At 38.2% G+C, this 22,335-nt stretch overlaps 8 protein-coding genes across 9 annotated transcripts; all 8 read left to right on the plus strand.

Moving 5' to 3' along the window:
- The first annotated feature begins 3,491 nt into the window (after nt 1-3,491).
- Nucleotides 3,492-5,216, plus strand: LOC9300015 (F-box/kelch-repeat protein At5g48980). The gene is given in 3 exon segments (XM_002863893.2): nt 3,492-4,518; nt 4,520-4,583; nt 4,586-5,216. Coding segments are annotated over 3 exon segments (1,152 nt in total). The 5' UTR covers nt 3,492-3,870; the 3' UTR covers nt 5,026-5,216.
- A 1,277-nt stretch (nt 5,217-6,493) lies between these two features.
- On the plus strand, nt 6,494-8,159 carry LOC9300016 (F-box/kelch-repeat protein At5g48990). Its single transcript, XM_002863894.2, has one exon. It carries the CDS (start codon nt 6,611-6,613, stop codon nt 7,769-7,771), a length of 1,161 nt encoding a protein of 386 aa, XP_002863940.1. The 5' UTR covers nt 6,494-6,610; the 3' UTR covers nt 7,772-8,159.
- Nucleotides 8,160-8,697: 538 nt separating this feature from the next.
- LOC9300017 (F-box protein At3g28330) lies at nt 8,698-9,846 on the plus strand. The gene has a single exon (XM_002863895.2). The coding sequence runs from the start codon at nt 8,698-8,700 to the stop codon at nt 9,844-9,846; it is 1,149 nt and encodes a 382-aa protein (XP_002863941.1).
- A 1,487-nt stretch (nt 9,847-11,333) lies between these two features.
- Nucleotides 11,334-12,583, plus strand: LOC9300018 (F-box protein At3g28330). Its single transcript, XM_002863896.2, has one exon. It carries the CDS (start codon nt 11,334-11,336, stop codon nt 12,498-12,500), a length of 1,167 nt encoding a protein of 388 aa, XP_002863942.1. The 3' UTR covers nt 12,501-12,583.
- A 1,493-nt stretch (nt 12,584-14,076) lies between these two features.
- LOC9300020 (F-box/kelch-repeat protein At5g49000) lies at nt 14,077-15,861 on the plus strand. Its single transcript, XM_002863898.2, has one exon. It carries the CDS (start codon nt 14,166-14,168, stop codon nt 15,279-15,281), a length of 1,116 nt encoding a protein of 371 aa, XP_002863944.2. The 5' UTR covers nt 14,077-14,165; the 3' UTR covers nt 15,282-15,861.
- On the plus strand, nt 15,655-17,989 carry LOC9300021 (F-box/kelch-repeat protein At5g49000). The gene is made up of 2 exons (XM_021015749.1): nt 15,655-15,701; nt 16,430-17,989. The coding sequence occupies exons 1-2, from the start codon at nt 15,655-15,657 to the stop codon at nt 17,238-17,240; spliced, it is 858 nt and encodes a 285-aa protein (XP_020871408.1). The 3' UTR covers nt 17,241-17,989.
- A 136-nt stretch (nt 17,990-18,125) lies between these two features.
- On the plus strand, nt 18,126-20,012 carry LOC9300022 (DNA replication complex GINS protein SLD5). Its single transcript, XM_002863900.2, has 6 exons — nt 18,126-18,470; nt 18,601-18,723; nt 18,905-18,987; nt 19,377-19,486; nt 19,618-19,690; nt 19,781-20,012. Exons 1-6 carry the CDS (start codon nt 18,303-18,305, stop codon nt 19,884-19,886), a joined length of 663 nt encoding a protein of 220 aa, XP_002863946.1. The 5' UTR covers nt 18,126-18,302; the 3' UTR covers nt 19,887-20,012.
- A 62-nt stretch (nt 20,013-20,074) lies between these two features.
- On the plus strand, nt 20,075-21,362 carry LOC9300023. Of its 2 annotated transcripts, none has more exons than XM_002863901.2 (3): nt 20,075-20,214; nt 20,667-20,980; nt 21,166-21,362. In XM_002863901.2, the coding sequence occupies exons 2-3, from the start codon at nt 20,752-20,754 to the stop codon at nt 21,189-21,191; spliced, it is 255 nt and encodes an 84-aa protein (XP_002863947.1). In that variant the 5' UTR covers nt 20,075-20,214; nt 20,667-20,751; the 3' UTR covers nt 21,192-21,362. The 2 variants fall into 2 exon arrangements, with proteins under 2 accessions (XP_002863947.1, XP_020890524.1); XM_021034865.1 differs by lacking the exon at nt 20,075-20,214 and adding an exon at nt 20,407-20,550.
- The last annotated feature ends 973 nt before the right edge of the window (nt 21,363-22,335 follow it).

Here is a 22,335-nt window from a genome sequence, read left to right on the forward strand (position 1 = left end):
CTGCTGAAGCTAACATGGCCTAGCAAGTTGATGCTGACGACACCACCACCGAGCCGACCGATCCCATGGACTACGAGATCTCCAATCTCCTCGATTAATTCTATCATCTGAACACTTGCTTATTTCATAAATTTAATCATGCAAACCGCGAATATTAGCACAATAGCGGGTACCTCGAACTTAATAGAAGGCCACGGCCAAGCCCATGTGTTGTTATCAAACGGCACACATCTGGACATTCCAGTTGCATTATACTCACCCAGCTCAAAAAGAAACCTTTTAAGTTTTAAAGATATCAGACTTAATGGTTTCCATATAGAAACCCATGGTGAAGGGAACAAAGAATCTCTACTGATCACTAAGATCACACTTGGCCATAAACAAGTCCTCGAGACTATACCCGCATTATCTACTGGCCTTTACTATGCTAAGGTCAGTATGATTGAGGCTAATAATGCTCTCAAAGCCCAGTTCCAAGACTGCACTATTTGGCACGACCGGCTTGGTTATCTCGGTACAACCATGATGCGTAAATTAATCCAAAGTTCTCAAGGACACACCCTTCGAGAAAACCGAGTCTTCCCTCAGCACCTCACGTGCACAGCTTGCTCCCAAGGGAAGTTGATCACCCGGCCTTCACCAGTAAAAGTGTCCAAAGAGACATTACATTTTCTGGAAAGAATCCAAGGAGACATCTGTGGTCCCATTCACCCACCTTCTGGGACATTCCGGTACTTCATGGTACTAATAGACGTTTCGATCCGTTGGTCGTATGTTTGCCTATTGTCTTCTCGGAACCAAGCTTTTGCTAGGTTGTTGGCTCAAATCATCAGATTACGAGCCCACTTTCTAGACTTCCCACTAAAGACTATACGTCTTGATAATGCAGGTGAATTCACTTCCCAAGCGTTTAATGATTACTGTATGGCCATGAGGGTCACCGTTGAACATCCTGTGGCACATGTCCATACTCATAATGGACTTGCTGAATCATTCATTAAACGAATCCAATGGATTGCTCGACCATTACTCATGAGGTCGAAGCTCCCGGTCTCAGCTTGGGGACATGCAGTATTACATGCTGCTGAATTAATACGCATCCGACCATCTAGTGAGCATAGATATTCCCCATCCCAATTATTAATGGGTCATGAGCCAGACATCTCCCATCTCAAAATATTTGGGTGCTCAGTCTATGTACCCATTACTCCATCACATAGAACCAAAATGGGACCTCAAAGGAGGATGGGAATATATGTTGGTTTTGATTCTCCCACCATCATCAAATATCTCGAGCCGACCACTGGAGACCTATTTAAGGCCAGATATGCGGATTGCCAATTTGATGAATCGGTATATCCAACATTGGGTGGAGAGAAACACAAGCTGGTCAAAGTGCTATCATGGAATCAAACATCCTTAAATTGGCAAGATCCTCGGACTCTAGAATGTGATTCAGAGATCTAAAAGATTATACAATATCAAAAGCTAGCTAATCAATTGCCAGATTCCTTTGCTGACCCGAACAAAGTAACCAAATCGTACATACCAGCTTGTAATGCACCAGTACGAATAACTGTCCCAACGGGACAAGTTCAAGTTGCTACAGAGTCTGCATCACGAAATAAACGTGGCAGACCTCTAGGTTCCAAAGACAAGAATCCACAGAAATCAAAGAAAGGTGCAATAGTTGAAACCGGGATTCCCAATATAACAGACATAGCCGCGGCTGAGACTCACTCTAATGAACCACCAGAAGAGGTTCGGGACGCCGAATCTCTAGGTTCTGAAGAGATCGATAACGATGAGATCTCTATCAATTACAACATGTCTGAAACCCAATGGAACAGAAAAGAAGTCGACCTGAATGCACTCTTTGCATACAAAGTAGCACTTGATATTGCGAACACGCAAGAGGATCTAGAATCCACGTCTATCACGCAGTGCACTCATAGAACAGACTGGCTAAAATGGAAAGAAGTCATAAACGTGGAGTTAAAGAGTCTCAAACTCAGGAATGTGTTTGGTCTGATCATCCGGACACCATTCAATGTCAAACCAGTGGGCCATAAATGGGTCTTTGTGCGTAAGAGAAACGAACTCGGTGAAGTCGTTCATTATAAAGCACGGCTTGTAGCACAAGGATTCTCACAGAGACCCGGAATCGATTATGAGGAGACTTATTCTCCGGTGGTGGATGCAACTACTTTTCGATTCCTCATAAGTCTGGCCATAAGAGAAAATCTAGATTTGCGATTAATGGATGTTGTCACCGCATATCTCTATGGGCCCCTGGACAATGAAATATACATGAGATTACCAGATGGCATAGAGCTTAAAGATAAGCATGCATCTCGAGATCAGTACTGCATCAGGCTGAACAAATCCTTATATGGACTGAAAAAAGTGGACGTATGTGGTATAACCGGTTAAGTGAATATCTCATCAGAGAAGGCTACAAAAACAATCCCATCAGTCCATGCATTTTTATCAAGAAATACTCAAACAAAGGATTTGTAATCATAGCAGTTTACGTGGATGATCTAAATATCCTCGGAACATCTGGTGAAATCTCCCAAACAGTCGACTGCTTGAAAGCAGAATTCGAAATGAAAGACCTAGGTAAAACTAAATTTTGTTTGGGTTTACAACTTGAGTACGTCAAAGGAGGAATCCTTGTGCATCAAGCGGCTTATACTGAAAAAGTTCTCAAGCAATTCAACATGGACCAGGCCCACCCATTGACCAGCCCAATGGTTGTTCGGAGCCTAGGATTGGACAGCGATCCACTCGGTCCCAAGAAGGACGATGAAGAAATTCTCGGTCCAGAAAAGCCATACCTCAGTGCTGTAGGAGCGTTAATGTACCTGGCTAGTCACACTAGACCAGACATTTGCTTTGCCGTGAACCTCCTAGCTCGCTTCAGCTCATGTCCAACTCAGAGGCACTGGAACGTTGGCTTTGCTGATGTAGGATATCTATCAGATCCGTACACTGCCAAGTCTCAAACTGGTTATGTGTTCACGCATAGAGGAACAGCTATCTCTTGGAGATCGATGAAGCAGACAATCACTACCACTTCATCAAACCATGCAGAACTTTTGGCCATTCACGAAGCCAGCAAAGAATGTGTTTGGCTACGATCCATGACTCAGCACAACCGGTCAGATTGTGGTATGGACGAAGACAAGGAGCCTACGGTGTTGTATGAAGATAATGCGGCATGTATCGCTCAACTCAAGGAAGGTAATTATATCAAAGGAGATCGAACGAAGCACATCCCACCGAAATTCTTCTCAACCTCGGATTAGCAGAAGGATGGTACGATCAGCGTTCAACAGGTCCGATCAAGCGAGAACTCCGCCGACCTTTTCACCAAATCATTGCCCGCTTCAACACTCCGGAAGCTCATCCAACAAATAGGAATGCGTAGACTTAGAGATCTACCGTGATGCTCTAATCAGGGGGAGTAATGCGTGTTGTACTCTTTTTCCTTCACCATGGTTTTTCCCACTGGGTTTTCCTGGTAAGGTTTTAATGAGGCAACATTCCCCAGCGCATTATCGAGATCCCGATTGACCATCAGGACCGGTTACTCTGTCCAAGGGGGAGTGTTATAATACATCATATTGGACTTATAACCGGTCCCAATAAGCCCATCAGGGTTATTCATTATGTATTGTATCCCGATGTACTTCTATATATTCCCTTGAGGATCAATAAAATAATTAGTTCTACACTTATAAATAAAAATATTTAATAGTTTAGAGTAAAGTTGAAGAATAAAAAAATTAATCTCTAAATTGAGGCCCACGATAGAATTTGTCTCAGGCGCGTAAAGCTCAAAACCCTAAATTTTGATTGAGCTCAATGGCGAATTCACAATTGTCGTGGAAGAAGCATAAGCCGTCGAAATATCCCACCTCGAACCCGTCACTTCCATATGATTTGATAGTGAGCATATTAGCCCGCGTCTCGAGATCGTATTACACAAATCTCTCCTTAGTCTCTAAAATCTTCCGATCGATCCTTGCTTCACCGGAGCTTTACCAAACCGGAACCCTCTTAGGTCGAATCGAGACCTTTCTCTATGTTTGCTTACGCTTCCTTGATGAAGCTAACCCTGGCTGGTTCAATCTTTACCGGAAATCTAATCAAACCCTAACCGATCAAACCACTAAGAAGAAGAAGACGAAGAAGAAGAAGAAGAAGAAGAAGGAGAAGTCAAGTGTTAATCTTTTGGCTCCAATCTCAGTCCCCAACTCTCCTCCTGTGGAATGGTCAGCTATCATATCTGTTGGTCATAATCTCTACGCCATTAGCGCAGATTTCGAAAAGGCTCCTTACTCTAACGTTCCTTTTCTTGATTGTCGAACTCACACTTGGCATGAAGCTCCAAGAATGAGACTGGCTCACACTAGTAGTGTATTTGAAAGAAGAATGTATTTACCAGGAAGCTCTGAAAAGCCTGATTCTTTGAACTGTGTTAAAGTTTACAACACAAAGACTCAAACTTGGAAAACCGGTGCCGCCCGAAAAACGGATATTCGAATTGGAAAATTTGGAAGGAAAGGTTTACTACAAGAATTTGATTTAGTGTCTGCTGGGAAAGGTCTGACTTTGAGCTCTAAGTCGAAGAATTTGACATGCGGATTGGATACAGATTTATATCGATATTTTTCTTGTATGATAGAGAACATAACCTATTGTTATTGGGATGGAAATTTTGTTTGGAGAAAATTTGAGGGTATAGCAGTTAACAGAATGTTAAAGGGTATAGAAGGGCTACCTAAGTTTTCTAGATATTGTACTGTTAAATTGGCGGAGTATGGCAGCAAGCTGGTGATTTTGTGGGACAAGTGTGTAGCTGCCAGTGGGTATAAGGAGAAGATGATTTGGTGTGCAGAGATTTCGCTTGAAATGCGCAACAGTGAAGAGATTTGGGGGAAGGTCGAGTGGTTCCATGCGGTGCTTAGAGTCCCTAAGTCTTACAAAATCTTGTGTGCTACTGCTGCTACTCTTTGATTAATGGCTCATGACACAAGTATGAAGCTTTCTTTTATTTAGTATGTCACAATTGAAGGAATGTCTTGAATTTTTTTTCGGAATGCAGTTGACATTGTTTTCGCTTAGAAACATCTGTACTCATTTGCTTCTTGATGATTAAAGCTCATTCTGTGACTCTCTCTTGAAAAACCTTGTTGATGTCAACATCGTTTTTTTCTACTGTTTAATGATTCTTGAGACAAGCTGGCAATGGTCGTTTTTTTGTTCTGAATGTCTGTGTTACAAAATACCTATTGTGTATATATATGTGTGACTATGGTGAATCCTTATCTCATGCTTTTAGCGGACATTGTTTCATTTCTAAACATATGCCCTCACTTTGGTCTATGAAAACTTTTGTTTGTGTTGAGTAGAATGGTATGGTTCTCTTTAGATTCAAGAGAACTAAAACAGGATATACAGTGCTTGGTTTGTATCTGTCATTGATGTAATGAATGACCAAGTTGCTGCAAAAACAGCCTTATGTTCATCTCTTGTAGCCAACCTACAAAGAAATCGCCACTGAATTAATTTATGGATCCTTTGTTTCATTCTCAAACAGGATCTTGAATTTGATATTATTATACGAGTGTACTTTGTCAAGCTACTTTTTCTTTTCTTCTCAATCGAACATAGTCGTATTTACTTTACTCTATTTGCCCATGTGGACGCAGCAAAATGCTAGGGTTTGTCCGACAGCTCGGTGACCGAATCAGACTATAAGCAAAAGGACGTTTATATGTAACATACTCGACTAAAAAGCAGGAACTCCTCATGCGCTTAGATTTTGTCAGAAAAGAAAGTTGGTTAGATCTTCAAATTGGCTTTTGCTTCTTTCTTTACTTTTGAATATATGTGCTGGATTATGTTTATTTTTATATTAATATTTTTTTCTAAGAACCACATATTAAGAGCCTACCATTAAACACACAAAAAAGCTTAAACCAAAAATACAATCACTTAACTATAACTTTTACAAATTTATTACTTAAATATTCCTAAGAGCCATTATTAAGAACTCATTGATAATCATGCTCTCATGTATGTCCTGCATACTCCGATGTATGCATGGCAATGGTTGACAATGCCTTAACTCATTATCCAATTATATATGCTCTTTCTCTTTAACTTAGATTCAAATGCACACAAAATCTAATTGATCATATGATTTATGATTCATAAACTTCCTGGATATAAACCTTTAACTTGTAACCAAAAGGAACAGTAATCAAAGATCTGAGTTTCTTTAGTAACCCGATCGAGGAAGAAATCTATGTAACTTTTTTGTGTTATGGACTTGAAATTAGTTGCTAGACTGACCGAATTAGCAAGAAATACTGATAAGGTTTAACACTTAGTAGAAAATGTTTATTGTTTTGAGGCCCAATAAGAGATTCAATGAAAATGATTCTGATCACAAGCCCACTGTTAAAAATTAGCCCTTCACGTTTCTCACGCGCTCGAGAGCTCTAGCAGTGAAGTGAAGTGAAGTCAAATCCCTAATATTATCTGCACGACGGAGAAGAAGTAGAAGTAGAAGAAATCGTCTCCATTAATCTCGACAATGTCGTCCCCAGAAAAGAAGAGGAAGTCGCCGACAAGGAAGACGAAGAAACGTTCGCTTACGCCGTCGCCGGAATCGACCTCAAATCCATCACTTCCAGATGATTTGGTAGTGAACATCTTAGCCCGCGTCTCGAGATCGTATCACCCAAATCTCTCCTTAGTCTCCAAAAGCTTCCGATCGATCCTTGCTTCACCGGAGCTATACCAAACCCGAACCCTCTTAGGCAAAACCGAGACTTTTCTCTATGTGTGCTTACGCTTCCCTAATGAAGCTAACCCTCGCTGGTTCACTCTTTACCGGAAACCTAATCAAACCCTAACTAAGAAGAAGAAGAAGAAGAAGAAAGAGGATTCAATTGGCAATCTTTTGGCTCCAATTTCAATTCTCAACCCTCCTCCTTTGGAATGGTCAAGTCTCATCGCTGTTGGTTCTTATCTTTACGCCATTACCGCAGCCATGGACGATTCTCCATGCTCTAACGTTTGGTACCTTGACTGTCGAACTCACACTTGGCTTGATTCTCCAAGAATGCGAATTGCTCACACTGATACTCCATATGATGGGAATGTGTATTTAGCAGAAAGCTCTGAAAGTCCAGATTCTTTGAACTGTGTTGAAGTGTACAACACAGAGACTCAAGCTTGGAATCCTGTGCCGCCCAAAAGACCGATATTCGAATTAGAAAATTTGGAAGGAACGATTTACATGAACCTTGAAGGAATGTCTCCTTGGCAGGCTACGGCTTTTAAGCCAAAGGTTTCGACAAGTGAATTGGTAGGATTGCATATGATTTTGGGTCGGGTTTCTTATTGTACGATAGATAAAGTAGACTATCATTATGCCCCTCATTATCCCCCTGGTGTAAATCTTACATGGAGAACAAATAACACTTCCGGAATTTTAGAAGGTTTAGAAGGGTTACCTCAGTTTGCTAATTCTTGTACTGTTATATTAGCAGATTATGGTGGTAAGCTGGTAGTTTTGTGGGATAAGTATGAGCAGGGATTTGGATATAAGAAGAAGATGATTTGGTGTGCAGAGATTTCACTTGAAAAACGCAACACTGAAGAGATTTGGGGGAAAGTCGAGTGGTTCGATGCGGTTCTTACAGTCCCTAAGTCTTATAAGTTTGTGTGTGCTAAATCTGTTACTGTTTGACAGGTTTGTACGTAATGAATCTGGTTATATCACTTTCTTTCTTTCTATAGTATGTCACTTATGAAGGAATGTTTTGTGTTTTTAGCGTAATGCTGCTACTGACATGGTTTGGCTTCTTATATATATATATATATATATATATATCAGCTGCACTCACTTGCTTTGTAGGATGATTTAAGCTTATTTAGTGAGTTCTTTTAATGCCTCGATCTAGGAAGAAAACAGTGTTGAAATTAGCAGCAAGAATACACAAAGACCAAAACGGAAAAGCCGAAGAAATTGACATTGTTTTTAAGCGGACATTGTTTTCACTCCTAAAACGTATGTACTCACTTGTAGACTGATTAAGCTTACTTTTTTCTATGAAAACACTTTTGCTTGTGTTGCATAGAAGAGTACAGTTCTCTTTACATTCACGAGAAGAGCTAAAACAAGATACAGTTCTCTATTGTCTATTGTTCAGTCCATTGAGCTTCTGTTTTAGCTACTTCTTAACAATTTGAGGATCCTCTGTTTTAGCTACCTTTTCTTTTTTTTTGACTTTTCAGTCGAAGAAGAGTAATCTTATTCAATTAACTCTAAGATTTTGTTTAAGAATTATTAACTACTAAAACTATGGTTTTCGACTCGATTAAAGCGTTGAATCCAATTGTATTTATCACCAACACAAAAAACGGTCGACTCCAATTATACATTTTAGAAGCTCCTCCTGTAAGACCCTCTTATTGTAACAGAGAGTCACCGACTTGAATAACCTATTGCAACATACTCGTGGGCTTTACTTTTTCTTGGCTCGAGAGCCCTAATAACACACGCACATGATACATACAAAAGAAAAACCCTAATCCAATTGAAACAGAGGAAACTCGAGAAACAAAAGGACCGAGGAGAACGCAAACCCTATAAAAAACTCGAGAAGTAGAGAGATGAATTCTTTCACAGAGGATCTATGGTCAATCATACTAGCGCGATTACCACTAAAGAGCATCACAACTTCCAAACTGGTTTGCAAGCAGTGGAAATCGATCGTCGAGTCTCCATACTTCCGTAAGTCTCTGTACCAAAACTTGCATTCTTCTTCATGGTCGCTCCTTGTTTGGGATGATAAGAAAGACCTCGGTACAACTCTTTACGGATGCGAACCATCTATGGGCTCTTATATCTCGTCTTTCCTAAATAACAAGTTTGAGATTCAGAGACACAAATACGTGTATCTAATACGGGATTACACAGACGTTGGGTTGATTTTGATCAGTGAAGTGTCTAAGAAGCCATCTTTCCGTAACAGTACAGTGTATGTCGCTAATCCAGTTTCACAGGATTGTGTAAAACTCCCTTCTCATCTCATAGAAAATGTTTATCCTTTGGGAATTGTCACACGAACGGAGAACGGCGTCGTTTTGGATTACAAAGTTGTTTTGCTTGCCTTTGGTGATGTGAAGGAAAAAATGGAAATAAGCTTGTTGATATATTCATCTGAGACAGGCTTGTGGAGTCTCAGCATTGTCCATTTGCCTTCATCTTTGTACTATGGATATTTTTCCCGTTCAATTAGCTTGAATGGAAATCTTTACTGGCTCAACCGCAATAGTGACAATGAAGATGTTATCGTATCCCATGATTTCTATGCAACTGGCACGGATTCTGATCGATTTCGTGTTACACGTTTCCCTGATTCAGGAAAACATCCCAAATTCAAAAGAGCATGCACTATTTTTCAAGGATTTCTCATGTATATGAATGTAGTGTCTATAACCAAAGATGATGGAAGTCTAGAGGATAAGTTAATTATATGGAAGCTAAAGAGCGGGGAATGGCAGCTAGTATCTGAAATCTCTGCGGATTTTGTTAATCCCGGTTTCGATCATATTCCAGTGACAATAAACTCTGTTGATGCAAAAACAGTCTATTTCTGGAACAGGAAGCATCAAAGTTTGGTATCTGCTAACTTATGCAATGGGAAGTTTGTGCTCCATAGTGAATTGGAACATAGCGGTCGCAGTCCGAATTCCGTTGAATGCATTATAAGATCAGACTGTCCCTCGTTTGTTCTCCCACGATGGTTATATCCCTAGTTATATCTCATCCCGGTGAGAAGTGTTTAGACATAATATATGCAAGACTTCACTTTGTTTCTTTCTTTTTTGGTTTATAATATATGCAAGACTTCACTTTGTTACCGGCTGTTAAGTCACGAGTTTGAATCTACCAATAATTCAAAGATAAAGGTATTGTTTGACCAACTAAAATTATATGAGAAATTTTTATTCAAAAAAAAAAAGACCTTACATATTAAACGGCCAAATATAAAATTGATGAGAGTTTTTTGGATTTTTTTCTTATAATTAAATATGGACCATTATATATTTTTATATTATAATTAATGTTAAAATCTTTTAATTGTGTTTGGTTATATAGATAATAGAGAATTAATGATAAAAAGTTGTTTGAATACATGATATATCCAACGACATTCCTTGTAAATAGTCTAGAAACCAAAGGGTTTTATCTAAAATGTACTTCAAAAATATATATAGACATATATATAGACTAGTATTAAGGCCCATGCCATGCATGGGCTAAAATTTTGATTAAAATTTTATTCTTAACAATTAATATATATATATATGATGAATAAATTAAATATATAAATGTTGTGTAAATTAAACAAAAAAAAACTAATTATAACAATGGGTAATATCTATTGGCAAAAAGATTAACGAAAATAGAATTAGATTAAACAAAAATGAAATTAACAATTTCATGTAGTAACAAAATTTTCATTGTTTGATTCATAGATTAAACAAAAATTTCATTGTTTGATTAAAATCACAATCATTATTTAAGCGAAATCAGATTTATTAATTGTTATAAAAGAAAAATGAAACGTGGGAGGAAGAAATGAAAAGGTGTTTTTTTTTTTAATTACTTTTGATTTATAGTGAATTTAATTAGTTATGAGAAAAAAAAAAAGAAAATCGTGGAGGAAAAAGTGTTTTCTCAAATAAATTAGTAAATGGAACGTGGGATGAAGAAATGAATTTTTTTTTATATATTTTTGATTAGTTGAGTTTAATTAGGAAAGAAGATAAAAGGAGAAAATTGTGGGAAAAAATAAAAAAATGTTTATCAAATAAAAAGTAAATTGGCGTAGAAAAGTAAAAGAAGAGAATTTGAGACTTATGCCACATATCAAAAGGAGAATATTAAAGTTTCTGTTAAAGTGACTGTTGATTTAGTAGATATAGATATGGGTCATCCATATATAAATTAAATTAAATAAAAAATCTAAAACACACCATATAATTATAAAACCAACAAAAAAAAATCCTAAAATCCTAAAACCATAAACTCAAAATACCATAAAACAAAATAAAACCACTTTTAGTTTATAGAGCAATTAAATCTTATTTAGATGCATCTGATTCTTAAATTTTAACCCAAATCCAGTAAAACATTGGACAGATTTGTTACCCATGGATTTTTACCCGTTTTGAATCCCCTATGATACATATTAATTATAAAAAAAAATCTAATCCCATTGAAACAGAGGAATAGGAAGATGAATTCTCTCACAGAGGATCTATGGTCAATCATACTAGCAAGATTACCACTAAAGAGCATCATAACTTCAAAACTTGTGTGCAAGCAGTGGAAATCGATTGTCGAGTCTCCATACTTTCGTAAGTCTCTGTACCAAAACTTGCATTCTTCTTCATGGTCGCTCCTTGTTTGGGATGATAAGAAAGACGTCGGTACAACTCTTTACGGATGCGAACCATCTATAGGCTCTTACATCTTATCCTTCCTAACTAACAAGTTTGAGATTCAGAGAGACAAATACGAGTATTCGGTCTGGGACTACACGGACGTTGGGTTGATTTTGGTCAGTGAAGTGTCTAAGAAGCCATCTATCCTTATCAATGCAGTGTATGTGGCTAATCCAGTTTCACAGGATTGCATAGAACTCCCTTCTCATCTCAAAGAATATGTTTTTCCTTTGGGAATTGTCACACGAACGGAGAACGGCGTTGTTTTAGATTACAAAGTTGTTTTGCTTGACTTTGGTAATGTGAACGAAAACATGGAAATAAGTTTGTTGATATATTCATCTGAGACAGGCTTGTGGAGTCTCAGCATTGTCCATTTGCCTTCATCTTTGTACTATCAATATTTTTATCGTTCAATTAGCTTGAATGGAAATCTTTACTGGCTCAACCGCAATAGTGACAATGAAGATGTTATCGTATCCCATGATTTCTATGCAACTGGCACGGATTCGGATCGATGTCGAGTTACACTTTATCCTGATTCAGGAAAACATCCCAAATTCAGAAGAGGATGCACTATATCTCAAGGATTTCTCATGTATATGAATGTAGTGTCTATAACCAAAGATGATGGAAGTCTAGAGGATAAGCTAAGTATATGGAAGCTTAAGAGCGGGGAATGGCAGCTAGTATCTGAAATCTCTGTGGATTGTGTTAATCCCAGTTTTGATCATATTCCAGTGACAATAAACTCTGTTGATGCTAAAACAGTCTATTTCTGGAACAGGAAGCATCAAAGTTTGGTAGCTGCTAACATATGCAATGGGAAGTTTGTGCTCCATAGTGAATTGGAACATAGCGGTCGCAGTCCGAATTCCTTTGAATGCTTTAAAAGATCAGACTGTCCCTCGTTTGTTCTTCCACAATGGTTGCATCTCACGCCGGTGAGAGGTGTTTAGACATAATATATGCAAGACTTCACTTTGTTTCTTTCTTTTTTGGTTAGTTTCTTATGCAAGAAGAAGAAGATTGTGCTTGGATTATTTTCTTTAAGTGTTCTGGTTGGTCTAAGGAATAAAATGGTTAGGGCATTTTGTAGGTTTGAATGATCCTAGAATATATATACAAAACACTTTGAATTGTGTTACGGTTAACTTATTTAGTGCCAATGACCGCTAAAATGCTTTTGAAACGCCGTTTTGGTTGAATGTTTTGTTATTTTAAAAGAAAAAAAATTGCGTAGAAGCTGAGAATGGAAAAATACATGGTGAAAAAATGCGGCAACCCAAAAAAAAAGCGGAATCAGCAAGAACTACTCAAGATTGTTCTTATCTGTCAATTTTTTTTTTTTTCTTGCAAAAACTAAGAAAGAACAACAACAACGAAGACCACTTTTTTTTTTGAACAACTGCCTCTTCTCTCTGAAAAAGACGATCACTTAGGCGACTCTTTACAACTTCTCCGTTACACCATTGTTTCCGGCCGGCGTTGGCTTCTCCAGCGTCGGTCGGCTTTTCCCTTATGTTTAGATTTCTTTTTTTCTTCTCTTTGCATAGATCTAGATGAATAAATTGGAAATTTGCAAATTCCAAATCCATGCCGATTGGGATGCAATGATGTCTCTCCCTCCGATCTTGTCACCAATTCAATCGCAAGGTTGGGTGGTGTTTCACAATACCCAGACCTTGTCGCTACACGTGGGAAGGGTGGATCCGAGAGCGGTTAGTTTTGTTTCGTTTCACAACACATCAACGGGGTTGAAGTTTTCTATTCAATATTGCTTTATTTTTCTCTTCTTTCGGAAGAAGTTTGTTTCCGGTGATCCTTATCACCGTCGTCATCTCCGGTTGTCAACCGATGAAGTTTCTCCTAATCTATGGTTTGGAGAAGTCATTTGGGTATTTGATCCGGGAATTAACAGACAAATCCTCCTGATTGAAGGAAGTGGCATTCACGATAACATCCTCTGGTCATGGATACTGTCCGATGATGGTGATGTCCATATTATCCCTCAATTGGATTACTCAGGTTTTATGGAAGAGCAAATCATGGTCACTAACCGACAACGATGGATAAGGCGTTATAAAAGACATGATTCAGAACCATTTCAAGCAATATATCAGTGTGTTCGTTTATTCAAAGTGATGCGGAAAGCATTTGGGAATTTCATCTACAAGATGTTAGCCTTTTACGAGTATATGAAGAGGGGACTTAACAAATGTCATCTGTTGCCTATAAGGCTTTCGTTTGGAAAGCAGGGTTACTTCCACTTCTTCATCGAAATTGTGTTCAATTTCCTTTATTTTATTCAATGGTTGTATTTTAATGGTTCATGTATTGACGTAACACTTTTATGATATAATATAATTGATTTGCCGTAAAAAAAAAAAAAACAACAACAACAACAAAAGATCCAAAATCGTTATCTTCAGGCCCATTACGATCTGATCACCATCTCTATTATATACCCAGCCCACTATTAAAATAGCCTTCACGTTCTGTTAACCACGCGCAATCCGAGAAAGTAGGCTCACGCGCTCATGAACTCATTAAGAAAAATCGAGTCGAATCCCTAAATCCCCTCCTGAGTCGGAGAAGAAGTAGAAGAAATCGATTTCGTTTCGATGTCGTCCCTAAAGAAGAAGACGAAGAAACGGTCGCCGGAATCGACCCCAATTTCATCACTTCCCGATGATTTGGTATTGAGTTGCTTCGCACGCGTCTCTAGATTGTACTACCCGATTCTCTCCTTAGTCTCCAAGAGCTGTCGAACCCTCGTTGCTTCACCGGAGCTTTACAAGACTCGATCTTTCTTCAACCGCACGGAGAGTTGTCTCTATGTGTGCTTAGAATTCCCTCCTGACCCTAACCCACGTTGGTTTACACTCTACCGAAAACCTAATCAAACCCTAACCAACATCACCGAGAAGACAAAGAACTCAAGTGGGTACGTTTTGGCCCCAATCCCAAATCACCATTCCCCTAGTGCGAGTCTCGTTGCGGTTGGGTCTAATATCTATGCCATTGGTGGATCCATTGAGAATGCACCGTCTTCTAGGGTCTCAATTTTAGACTGCAGGTCTCATACGTGGCACGAGGCGCCAAGCATGCGGATGAAGCGGAATTACCCAGCTGCTAATGTTGTTGATGGGAAGATTTATGTAGCAGGAGGCTTGGAAGACTTTGATTCCTCTAAATGGATGGAGGTTTTCGATACGAAGACTCAAACTTGGGAGTTTGTGTTGTGCCCTTTAGCGGAGAGATTCGTATACAGGAGCTTAGTGATTGATGGAGAAATCTACATTTTTGGGGATAAGGTTGTGACCTACAAGCCAAAAGAAGATAGATGGGGAGATGAAGGAGAGCATCAGAGTATGGATTTAGGTTTGTATTTTCATTCGTATTGCGTTATAGATAACGTTCTCTATTGTTATCGACCTGGTGGAATCAAATGGTATGAATCAGAGAAAAGATCGTGGAGGAAGTTGAGGGGTTTGAAAGGATTGTCTAAGCTTGCTAGTAGTTGTGTTAGGTTGGCGGATTATGGTGGAAAGATTGCGATTTTTTGGGACAAGTATTCCCCTTCTAGTGGTTATAAGAGTCATATGATTTCGTGTGCGGTGATTTCCCTTGGAAGTTGCAAAAATCAGGGTATTCGAGGAAAGGTTGAATGGTTTGATGATATGCTTACAGTCCCTAGCTCTTATAACTTTGTGGGTGCTCTTGCTGCTACTCTTTGATGATTGCCATGCGAGACAGATTTAAATGTGGTGAATCTTTAGTGATTTGTGGGAAGTATATCATTTTGTTGGATGATTGTGTCTTGCGTTTCTTTAGCTGAATGCTATCGACATCATTTCTTTCGTAAACCTTTGATGGTTCGTTTATTTTGTTCTGCTTTAAGGCCTATGAAATGTTGTTTTGGTTGAATAGAAATTGTTCACTACTTTCATGGGAAAAAGAAGTAAAGCAAGATACACATTTGATTGTCTAGCTTACAAATAAATGGGTTTCTATGTTGTAACGACTCAATGATGCAACTGGCTTTATAACTGCACCCTCACCGGTTGAAACAACAGCTTGGTGGGACAGCGAAGTGAGAATGTATGTACTATGTATGCGATGAGAGTAAGAGCCAAGAATACACAAAGAACAAAGAGGTAAAAAGCCGGAAAAGTTTACTTTGTTTTTTGCTTATAAACATCTGCAGTCACTTGCTTGTAGCTAGATAATTAAGCTCATTTTGTGACTTGTCTCTTTGATAAACTCTTTGTTCCTAAACTCTTTCTGCTATTGTCTAATATATGCCTCTTGAGACTAGCCGGTAATGTTGTTTTTGTTCTCAAGATATTGTTTTCTTTCCCCCCAAATTATACTGAGTTTAAGACTAGCTGTATGAGTTTATCAACGTTTAATCTAAGCTGGCAATCGAATCTGGCCAACACTCACATCTCTATTCATATCTTTTTTGAAAAATACCATATTTATGTTGGGAGATTTTTATAAATATAGTAAATATAATAAGAAATTTGAAAATTACACCCACGTTTAGAGTAATTTGAAAACTACTATTTTCTTGTTAAAAATTGACCATAATACCCTTTATAATAATTTAAGTAATATTTAAATATTAATTTTAAATTCTAAAAATTAAATCTAAAACTATTGTTTTAATGATTATATTTCAAAAACTTAACTAAAAAACGTTATTTATTTTTTTAATATGAAAACAATATTTAAAAAAGTATTTACAATGGTTACTTTAATCTTAAGGGAAATTGTTAAAAATACCTCTTTTGGTGTGCCCATTTTCAAAAATGTCCCTTTTAGATGTCCATTTTCAAAAATGCCCCTTTTCAAATCTGAAATTTTTATAAAGTTTTATTAGGTTTATAAGGTCAAGTGGGTATGTTTTGGTTCCAGTCCCAGTTCACCATTATTCACCTATTGCGTGTCTCGTGGTGGTTGGTTCTACTATCTATAACATTGGTGGATCCATTGAGCATGCACCTTCGTCTAGGGTCTCAATTTTGGACTGCAGGTCTCATACGTGGCACGAGGCTCCAAGCATGCTGATGGAGCGGAGATACCCAGTTGCTAGTGTTGTTGATGGAAAGATATATGTAGTAGGAGGCTTGAAAGACTTTGATTCCTCTAAATGGATGGAGGTTTTCGATTCAAAAACTCAAACTTGGGAGTTTGTGTTGAGCCCTCCTACTCTCGTGAAGAGATTTATATTCTGGACCGCAGTGATTGAAGAAGAAATCTACATGTTTGGGGAGAATGGTATGGCTTACAAGCCTGAAGAAGATACATGGAAATCTGAAGTGATGTCAGTAGGGGTAGTTTGTCATTGCGTGGTAGATAACGTACTCTATTATTATTATTATTTTGACGGGATCAATTGGTACGACTCAGAGATAGGACACTGGAGAGAATTGAAGGGTTTGGAAGGATTGCCTGAGTTTGCTAGATATAGTAATGTTTATTTGGTGGATTATGGTGGAAAGATAGCGGTTTTTTGGGACAAGGATTTGCCTTCTAGTGGTTGTAAGAGCAGGGCGATTTGGTGTGCTGTGATTTCCCTAGAAAGATGCAATAATAGTCGGGAGATTCAGGGAAACATTGAGTGGCTTGATGTTGTGCTTACAGTTCCTTACTGTTATAGTTTTGTGAATGTTCTTGCTGCTACTGTTTGATGAACGCCAGACGAGACAGACTTGCACTTGCATGTGGCGTCTCTTTAGTGATTTGTTGGTATCAAATCTTTTTGTTGGATTATAGTGTCTTGTGTTTTTTTAGCTGAATGCTATAGACATCGTTTGGGTTGTAAAAGGTTCACTACTTTCTTTGTCAAGATTAAAAGAAGACGAAGTGATAGTCTTTCTACTGTTTTCAGTTATACAGCGTCTTTTGTTGTCTAGAAAGCTCTGAACTTGTTGAAAGGCCTGATGATGAATGATTTTGCACTTAGAGCTTATCAAAACTTCCAATCCACACACGTGTATAGGAAACAGAGGTTCTGAGTCTTACCTCAATGGTGATATCAGTTGGTGTAAGATCTGAGACACTTCTATACTCGAGCTTCGCTGTACTAAACTTCACAATTGGCCGAGATTGTAGAAAGCTATAGAACATGGAAGGTCCAAAGAAACTCCTGCGTTTTTGTTTGTGTATATGCTTTCACAAATAGTTTAAAGATGATTTGAAAGCCTATGTGAAGTCGAAAATTATCAAAACCACAGGGAAAGAGTTTTTGTTTTTAGTAACAATGGTAGCATTACTACTGTGAATGTGTCTCCTGACTCATAATCATGTAACACTGGTCTTGAATCAGTTTCTAGCTACATCAGCGATATATGCGCTATTAAGCTATGGCTTTTAGACTCTTATCATTATGTAGGAACATCAAGCCAAGTGCCAATACTTTATGCAGATACTTCCTGAATACAAATATTACACAATGATCTGAGTTTCGTAGAATATATCAATGAAGAGAAGAAAACGCACCAATCGATGGACCGGACCGATATCTATAACCAAACCAAAATTTATTTTATTTCAATTTCTCTACGGTTTACATAATAACTAAACCGATTTATTATCACTAAGTCTCAAAATAAACCCTAAATCAGTCTTCTTCGACCTTTAATTTGGCGCCAAATCCGCAGTCACATATTTCTATTTCCCGCTCGAGCAATCTGATCTGATCGGAATCTTTGAAGCAGAGATAGAGAGAGATTCTTTAGTACATTGATCTAATGGCGTCGAATTCGGAAGCGGGAGGATCGGCGGATTACGAAACATTGATGTCAACATCGGACGTTGAGCTCTTGAAGAGGGCGTGGCGTAACGAGAAGGCGGCGCCGGAGATTCTTCAGTACGAAGGAGCTCTTGTCGATAGAGCCAAAGAACAGATCGAATTGGTGGTAAAATTTCCTAGCTTGTTTATTTTCTTGTCAAACCCTAATTTTGTGTTCAGTGTTAGTGATTGTTTATGGTAGAGTTATTGTCTTGTCGCTTCCATTTTCAGTAATTGAAATGTTTGTAATAAAACAGGAAGAAACAATTGAAGATTATGTGGAAAATGGCATAGACCCTCTCGTGGTGTCACTTTATCAGATGGATTTGGACAGAACCCAGTTTCTACTCAGATCTTATCTCAGGGTTAGGCTTCTCAAGGTCTGTTGTTTTTCTACCCAATCTCTATTTCATGTTTTAGATTAGCTGTGTGAGTTTATCAACGTTGATTTTAAGTGTCAAATGTAGTACAAATGTGTTTGTTGTAAAGAGATTTGTGAGATCTGAACGGAATGTTGATTAATAGACTTTGCCTTCAATGGTGTTCTTTTGATTGTTGCAGATAGAGAAGTTTATGTTTCACAACCTTAAGTCAGAAGAAGCTGAAAGGCGGCTTTCTGAGCAAGAGAAAGTGTTTGCTACCAGGTTTGTTTTTTACTTGTCTGATTTTATGTTAATTGGCTGTCTTCTTCAGTTCTTCCTTGTAAGCTTTTTGCCTTTTTATGTGTGGTTCTAAATGTTATAGGTTTGGTGTAGAATCTGTGTGGAATATAGATAGTGTTAAGAGATATGTCGGGTACTCTCTACATGTTAAGAGTTGTGCCCAATGGGATAGAATGAACCCACATATGAATACAATTATTGTTCATGGAGGATTTGAACTCTCCCGGAAATTAAAAACCTCAGGTAGCCTAGGCACTTTTTTCATGAGTATCTGTTTGAGTGTTTTTTTTTTCAGACTTTAAACTTGATTTTTACAGTTTACGTTAATGGCTGTTGTTGTGAAACATATACTGGAATGATCACATTCACAGGTGTGCTGATGATTTGGCAAAGCATTTCGAAGAGACTGTACTGCTTAAGTTACCCGAGAATTATCAGTCGGTTCTCAAGCAATCTCTCATAAGTGAAGTGGATGATACGGGTACCTCCCTAAACCTAATCACTTTGAACCATAATCTCAGTTGGTTAAGATTGTCACTATAGTTGAACACTCCCTTCACAGTAGCTAGAGTTGTGTGTGTGTTAGTGATGACTATTATTGTGAATTTACAGTGCCGCAGCCGCATTTGGATACCTTTGTTGTTTGTAGAAGCAAGAACTTTGTCTCCCTCAGTCTATATGAAGAGTGAGAGAATTCTCTTCACACCTTAACCTTACTTCCTCCATACACATACACAACCATTATTTAAGCTAAGTGTGGTTTGCATTTTGGCAGAGGAGAGAGCCCCGAAACCGTGGAAATGGAGCGCGGTGATCTCTACTTCATACGTTACAAGATTGTAAAAAGGGCAATCGAATCTGGGCAAATTGACTTGATCTGAGCTCAATAATGGATATTTCACTCAAATCTCTTCTCATAGCATAAGTTTCGGATGGTCTTGTGTTGCTTGAGTTTGTATAGTGAGTGTCCTAGTGCTCTTGATAAAAACTTAGTTTTTTTTTTGCTTTTTAAATGGGTCTGTTTGTTTATTTTTATTTTCTTAGATCTTTTTGTAATTGGTCCATGAAAAATGAGTAAACTCCAAAAGCCGTAAAAACTAAAATGATGGAATCTTTTTAGTTTAAAACAAAAGGCTTCTAAAATATCTAGTTACGGTTACGTGTACTGCCATAGAAAAACAAATCTTCTGCTTAGTCTCGGATAGAGAGGTAAGAGATCCCCAAAACTTGGCCTTTCAATCTCTTAAGCTGCTTTTGAATTCTCATGTTGATTTCCTTGATTTTGCATCTATCAAGTTTGGGATTTTAGGATTGGGGTTTCTCATAATATCTTCTTTGACCAGTGTGTGTGGTTTGGATTATCCTTCTGGATCTTTGTTTCTCCAGATAAAAAAGTACAGGAATTGAAATCTTTGTCAAATTTGGTTTATTTTCAGTTTCAATCATCATTTCTTAGTGAATTCTGTTGGATAACAGTGACACATATGAGATTTGAGAATTGCAAGTTATTGTCCTTTGAGTTTGGTGTTAAAGTTAGCAAAATTGGTAACTATCTCTATTTAGTTTACATGTTTTCTTGCTTTTTATTGTGAGGATTTAAGATTTGCTTGGTTTCTTTGTTTCATCTGTTGAAGTTGATTTCTTTGTCAATCTTTAACCAGAGATCGAGGTGTATTTGACGCGATAGAAGATTGTTCTGCGTGTTATTACCCAAGAACTGCTTAGTGTTATCAACTTTCAGAAGAGATGCATTTGTGGCCGTCATTGAAACTTCGAAACTCCTTCAAGAGCACTAGCCAGAAGAGATTTCAAAGGATGAACAGTGGGAAACAAAATCAAAGCAACCAGCAAAAACTCCTCAACGGCGACAAAGAATCTGGCAGCCCCGAGATTTCATCTGGTGGTGGTTTTGCTGTTGTTTGCAGAGATGCTGCCATGGTTCTCTCTTGTTGCTACTGCTGTTTCTGCTGTGGAGGTAATAAACCGTCTCGATACTTTTCCCTTTAACTAGTATTTGTGTGATCTCTGGATGAAACTAGTTTGTGAAACCTGATCAGCTCTCATATTAACTTAGTAAAATGGATTTCTGCTAGAAGATAAAGAAAGTCATGGTTGAATTTGGATTATTGATTCTTCTTCAATTTCTCTGATTTTTTTCAGCTTGCATTGATGACGAAGAGATTTGATACAAGCTCCTGGTGGAGGAGTGAGTGAAAGATATTAGCCTTAGAAATATAGTTTGTATTAACTTTCTGAATTCTATTTCTACCTTCCCTCAATCACATACTATTGTTTGTTTTGTAACACAATCAATCTTTTTTTTTGGTGAATTGTTAAAATTATTTTTCAAACCAAAAGGAGTGTTATTTACAAACTAGTATCTATGGATTAAAATGTTTTTTTTTTTTTTTCACTGAAAGATCTTTTATTATATAACACAAGAGTGAAATACAAGGGAGGAATACGTTTTTGGAATGCAGTTTTGAAATACAAAAGCCGGCGGAAAACAAAGAAATCCCCGGAAGCTAAAGCCCGATACACGGGAAACACAAGATAGAATACAATAGTCAAAAAGTAAAGCTCTCGAAATCACCGGGAAAGTCGGAGGAGAACACTAGTCGCGGAACTAAGAGCTCAAAAGTCGCATACTAGAAGACCTACAACCGGAAACGGAGTAGAACTAAGGATAGAGGAAACCGCAAAAAAATAACCCAACTAAAAACGAATATCCCGAACATAATAAGGCAACGATCGTGAATCTACAACCTAACCACCTAGTCTTCTACCGAACAAGTCTAAATCTAGAACTTTGCATCCCCACGAAAGGTTAGCCTTACAAGAACAGACAACGAACAGACCACGAGAGAAAACCTATTTATTAGTCTAATCTAGAGGCGGTGGAAAGAGACAAACGTAAAAGATTCAACGAACAAAGATGGGATAAAACGAAAGCTATCCAAAACCTAGCCAACACGACCAATCCCCGGAGCTTTCATGAGATAACAGAGAGCAAAACCATGACCCAAACTATTCCATAGGCAACACCAACAAAGCCTACCAACAACAGCTAGCAAAAGCCAAACACAAACACAAATCTACAACTAATAACATCCGAAAAGAGGAGCGATAATGCCATAAACCCGACAAGGAACAAAAACGAAATGTCTCTGTCCCTCGCAACCACCGGCAGCCAAAACCCGACAGAGCCACAACCTATCATCCGCTGCAGAAGAACCACAACCCAAAGATACCACCACCGGCAAATCCTGAAGCGGAGATCTTTCGCCACCATTACCAAAATCGAGAACCAAGCCTCTCCTAAATCACCAC

The sequence above is a fragment of the Arabidopsis lyrata genome, assembly GCF_000004255.2.
Source record: "Arabidopsis lyrata subsp. lyrata unplaced genomic scaffold ARALYscaffold_8, whole genome shotgun sequence".
NCBI lineage: Eukaryota > Viridiplantae > Streptophyta > Magnoliopsida > Brassicales > Brassicaceae > Arabidopsis > Arabidopsis lyrata.

Coding starts and splice junctions, on each gene's coding strand:
- LOC9300023 (XM_002863901.2), top strand. CDS start 20,752: ATGCATTTGTGGCCGTCATTGAAACTTCGAAACTCCTTCAAGAGCACT. Junction 20,981..21,165: donor CTGCTGTTTCTGCTGTGGAG/GTAATAAACCGT, acceptor GATTTTTTTCAG/CTTGCATTGATGACGAAGAG.
- LOC9300018 (XM_002863896.2), top strand. CDS start 11,334: ATGAATTCTCTCACAGAGGATCTATGGTCAATCATACTAGCAAGATTA.
- LOC9300022 (XM_002863900.2), top strand. CDS start 18,303: ATGGCGTCGAATTCGGAAGCGGGAGGATCGGCGGATTACGAAACATTG. Junction 18,988..19,376: donor GAGAAAGTGTTTGCTACCAG/GTTTGTTTTTTA, acceptor TCACATTCACAG/GTGTGCTGATGATTTGGCAA. Junction 19,691..19,780: donor TCCCTCAGTCTATATGAAGA/GTGAGAGAATTC, acceptor GCATTTTGGCAG/AGGAGAGAGCCCCGAAACCG.
- LOC9300020 (XM_002863898.2), top strand. CDS start 14,166: ATGTCGTCCCTAAAGAAGAAGACGAAGAAACGGTCGCCGGAATCGACC.
- LOC9300017 (XM_002863895.2), top strand. CDS start 8,698: ATGAATTCTTTCACAGAGGATCTATGGTCAATCATACTAGCGCGATTA.
- LOC9300021 (XM_021015749.1), top strand. CDS start 15,655: ATGTATGCGATGAGAGTAAGAGCCAAGAATACACAAAGAACAAAGAG. Junction 15,702..16,429: donor AATACACAAAGAACAAAGAG/GTAAAAAGCCGG, acceptor AAGTTTTATTAG/GTTTATAAGGTCAAGTGGGT.
- LOC9300016 (XM_002863894.2), top strand. CDS start 6,611: ATGTCGTCCCCAGAAAAGAAGAGGAAGTCGCCGACAAGGAAGACGAAG.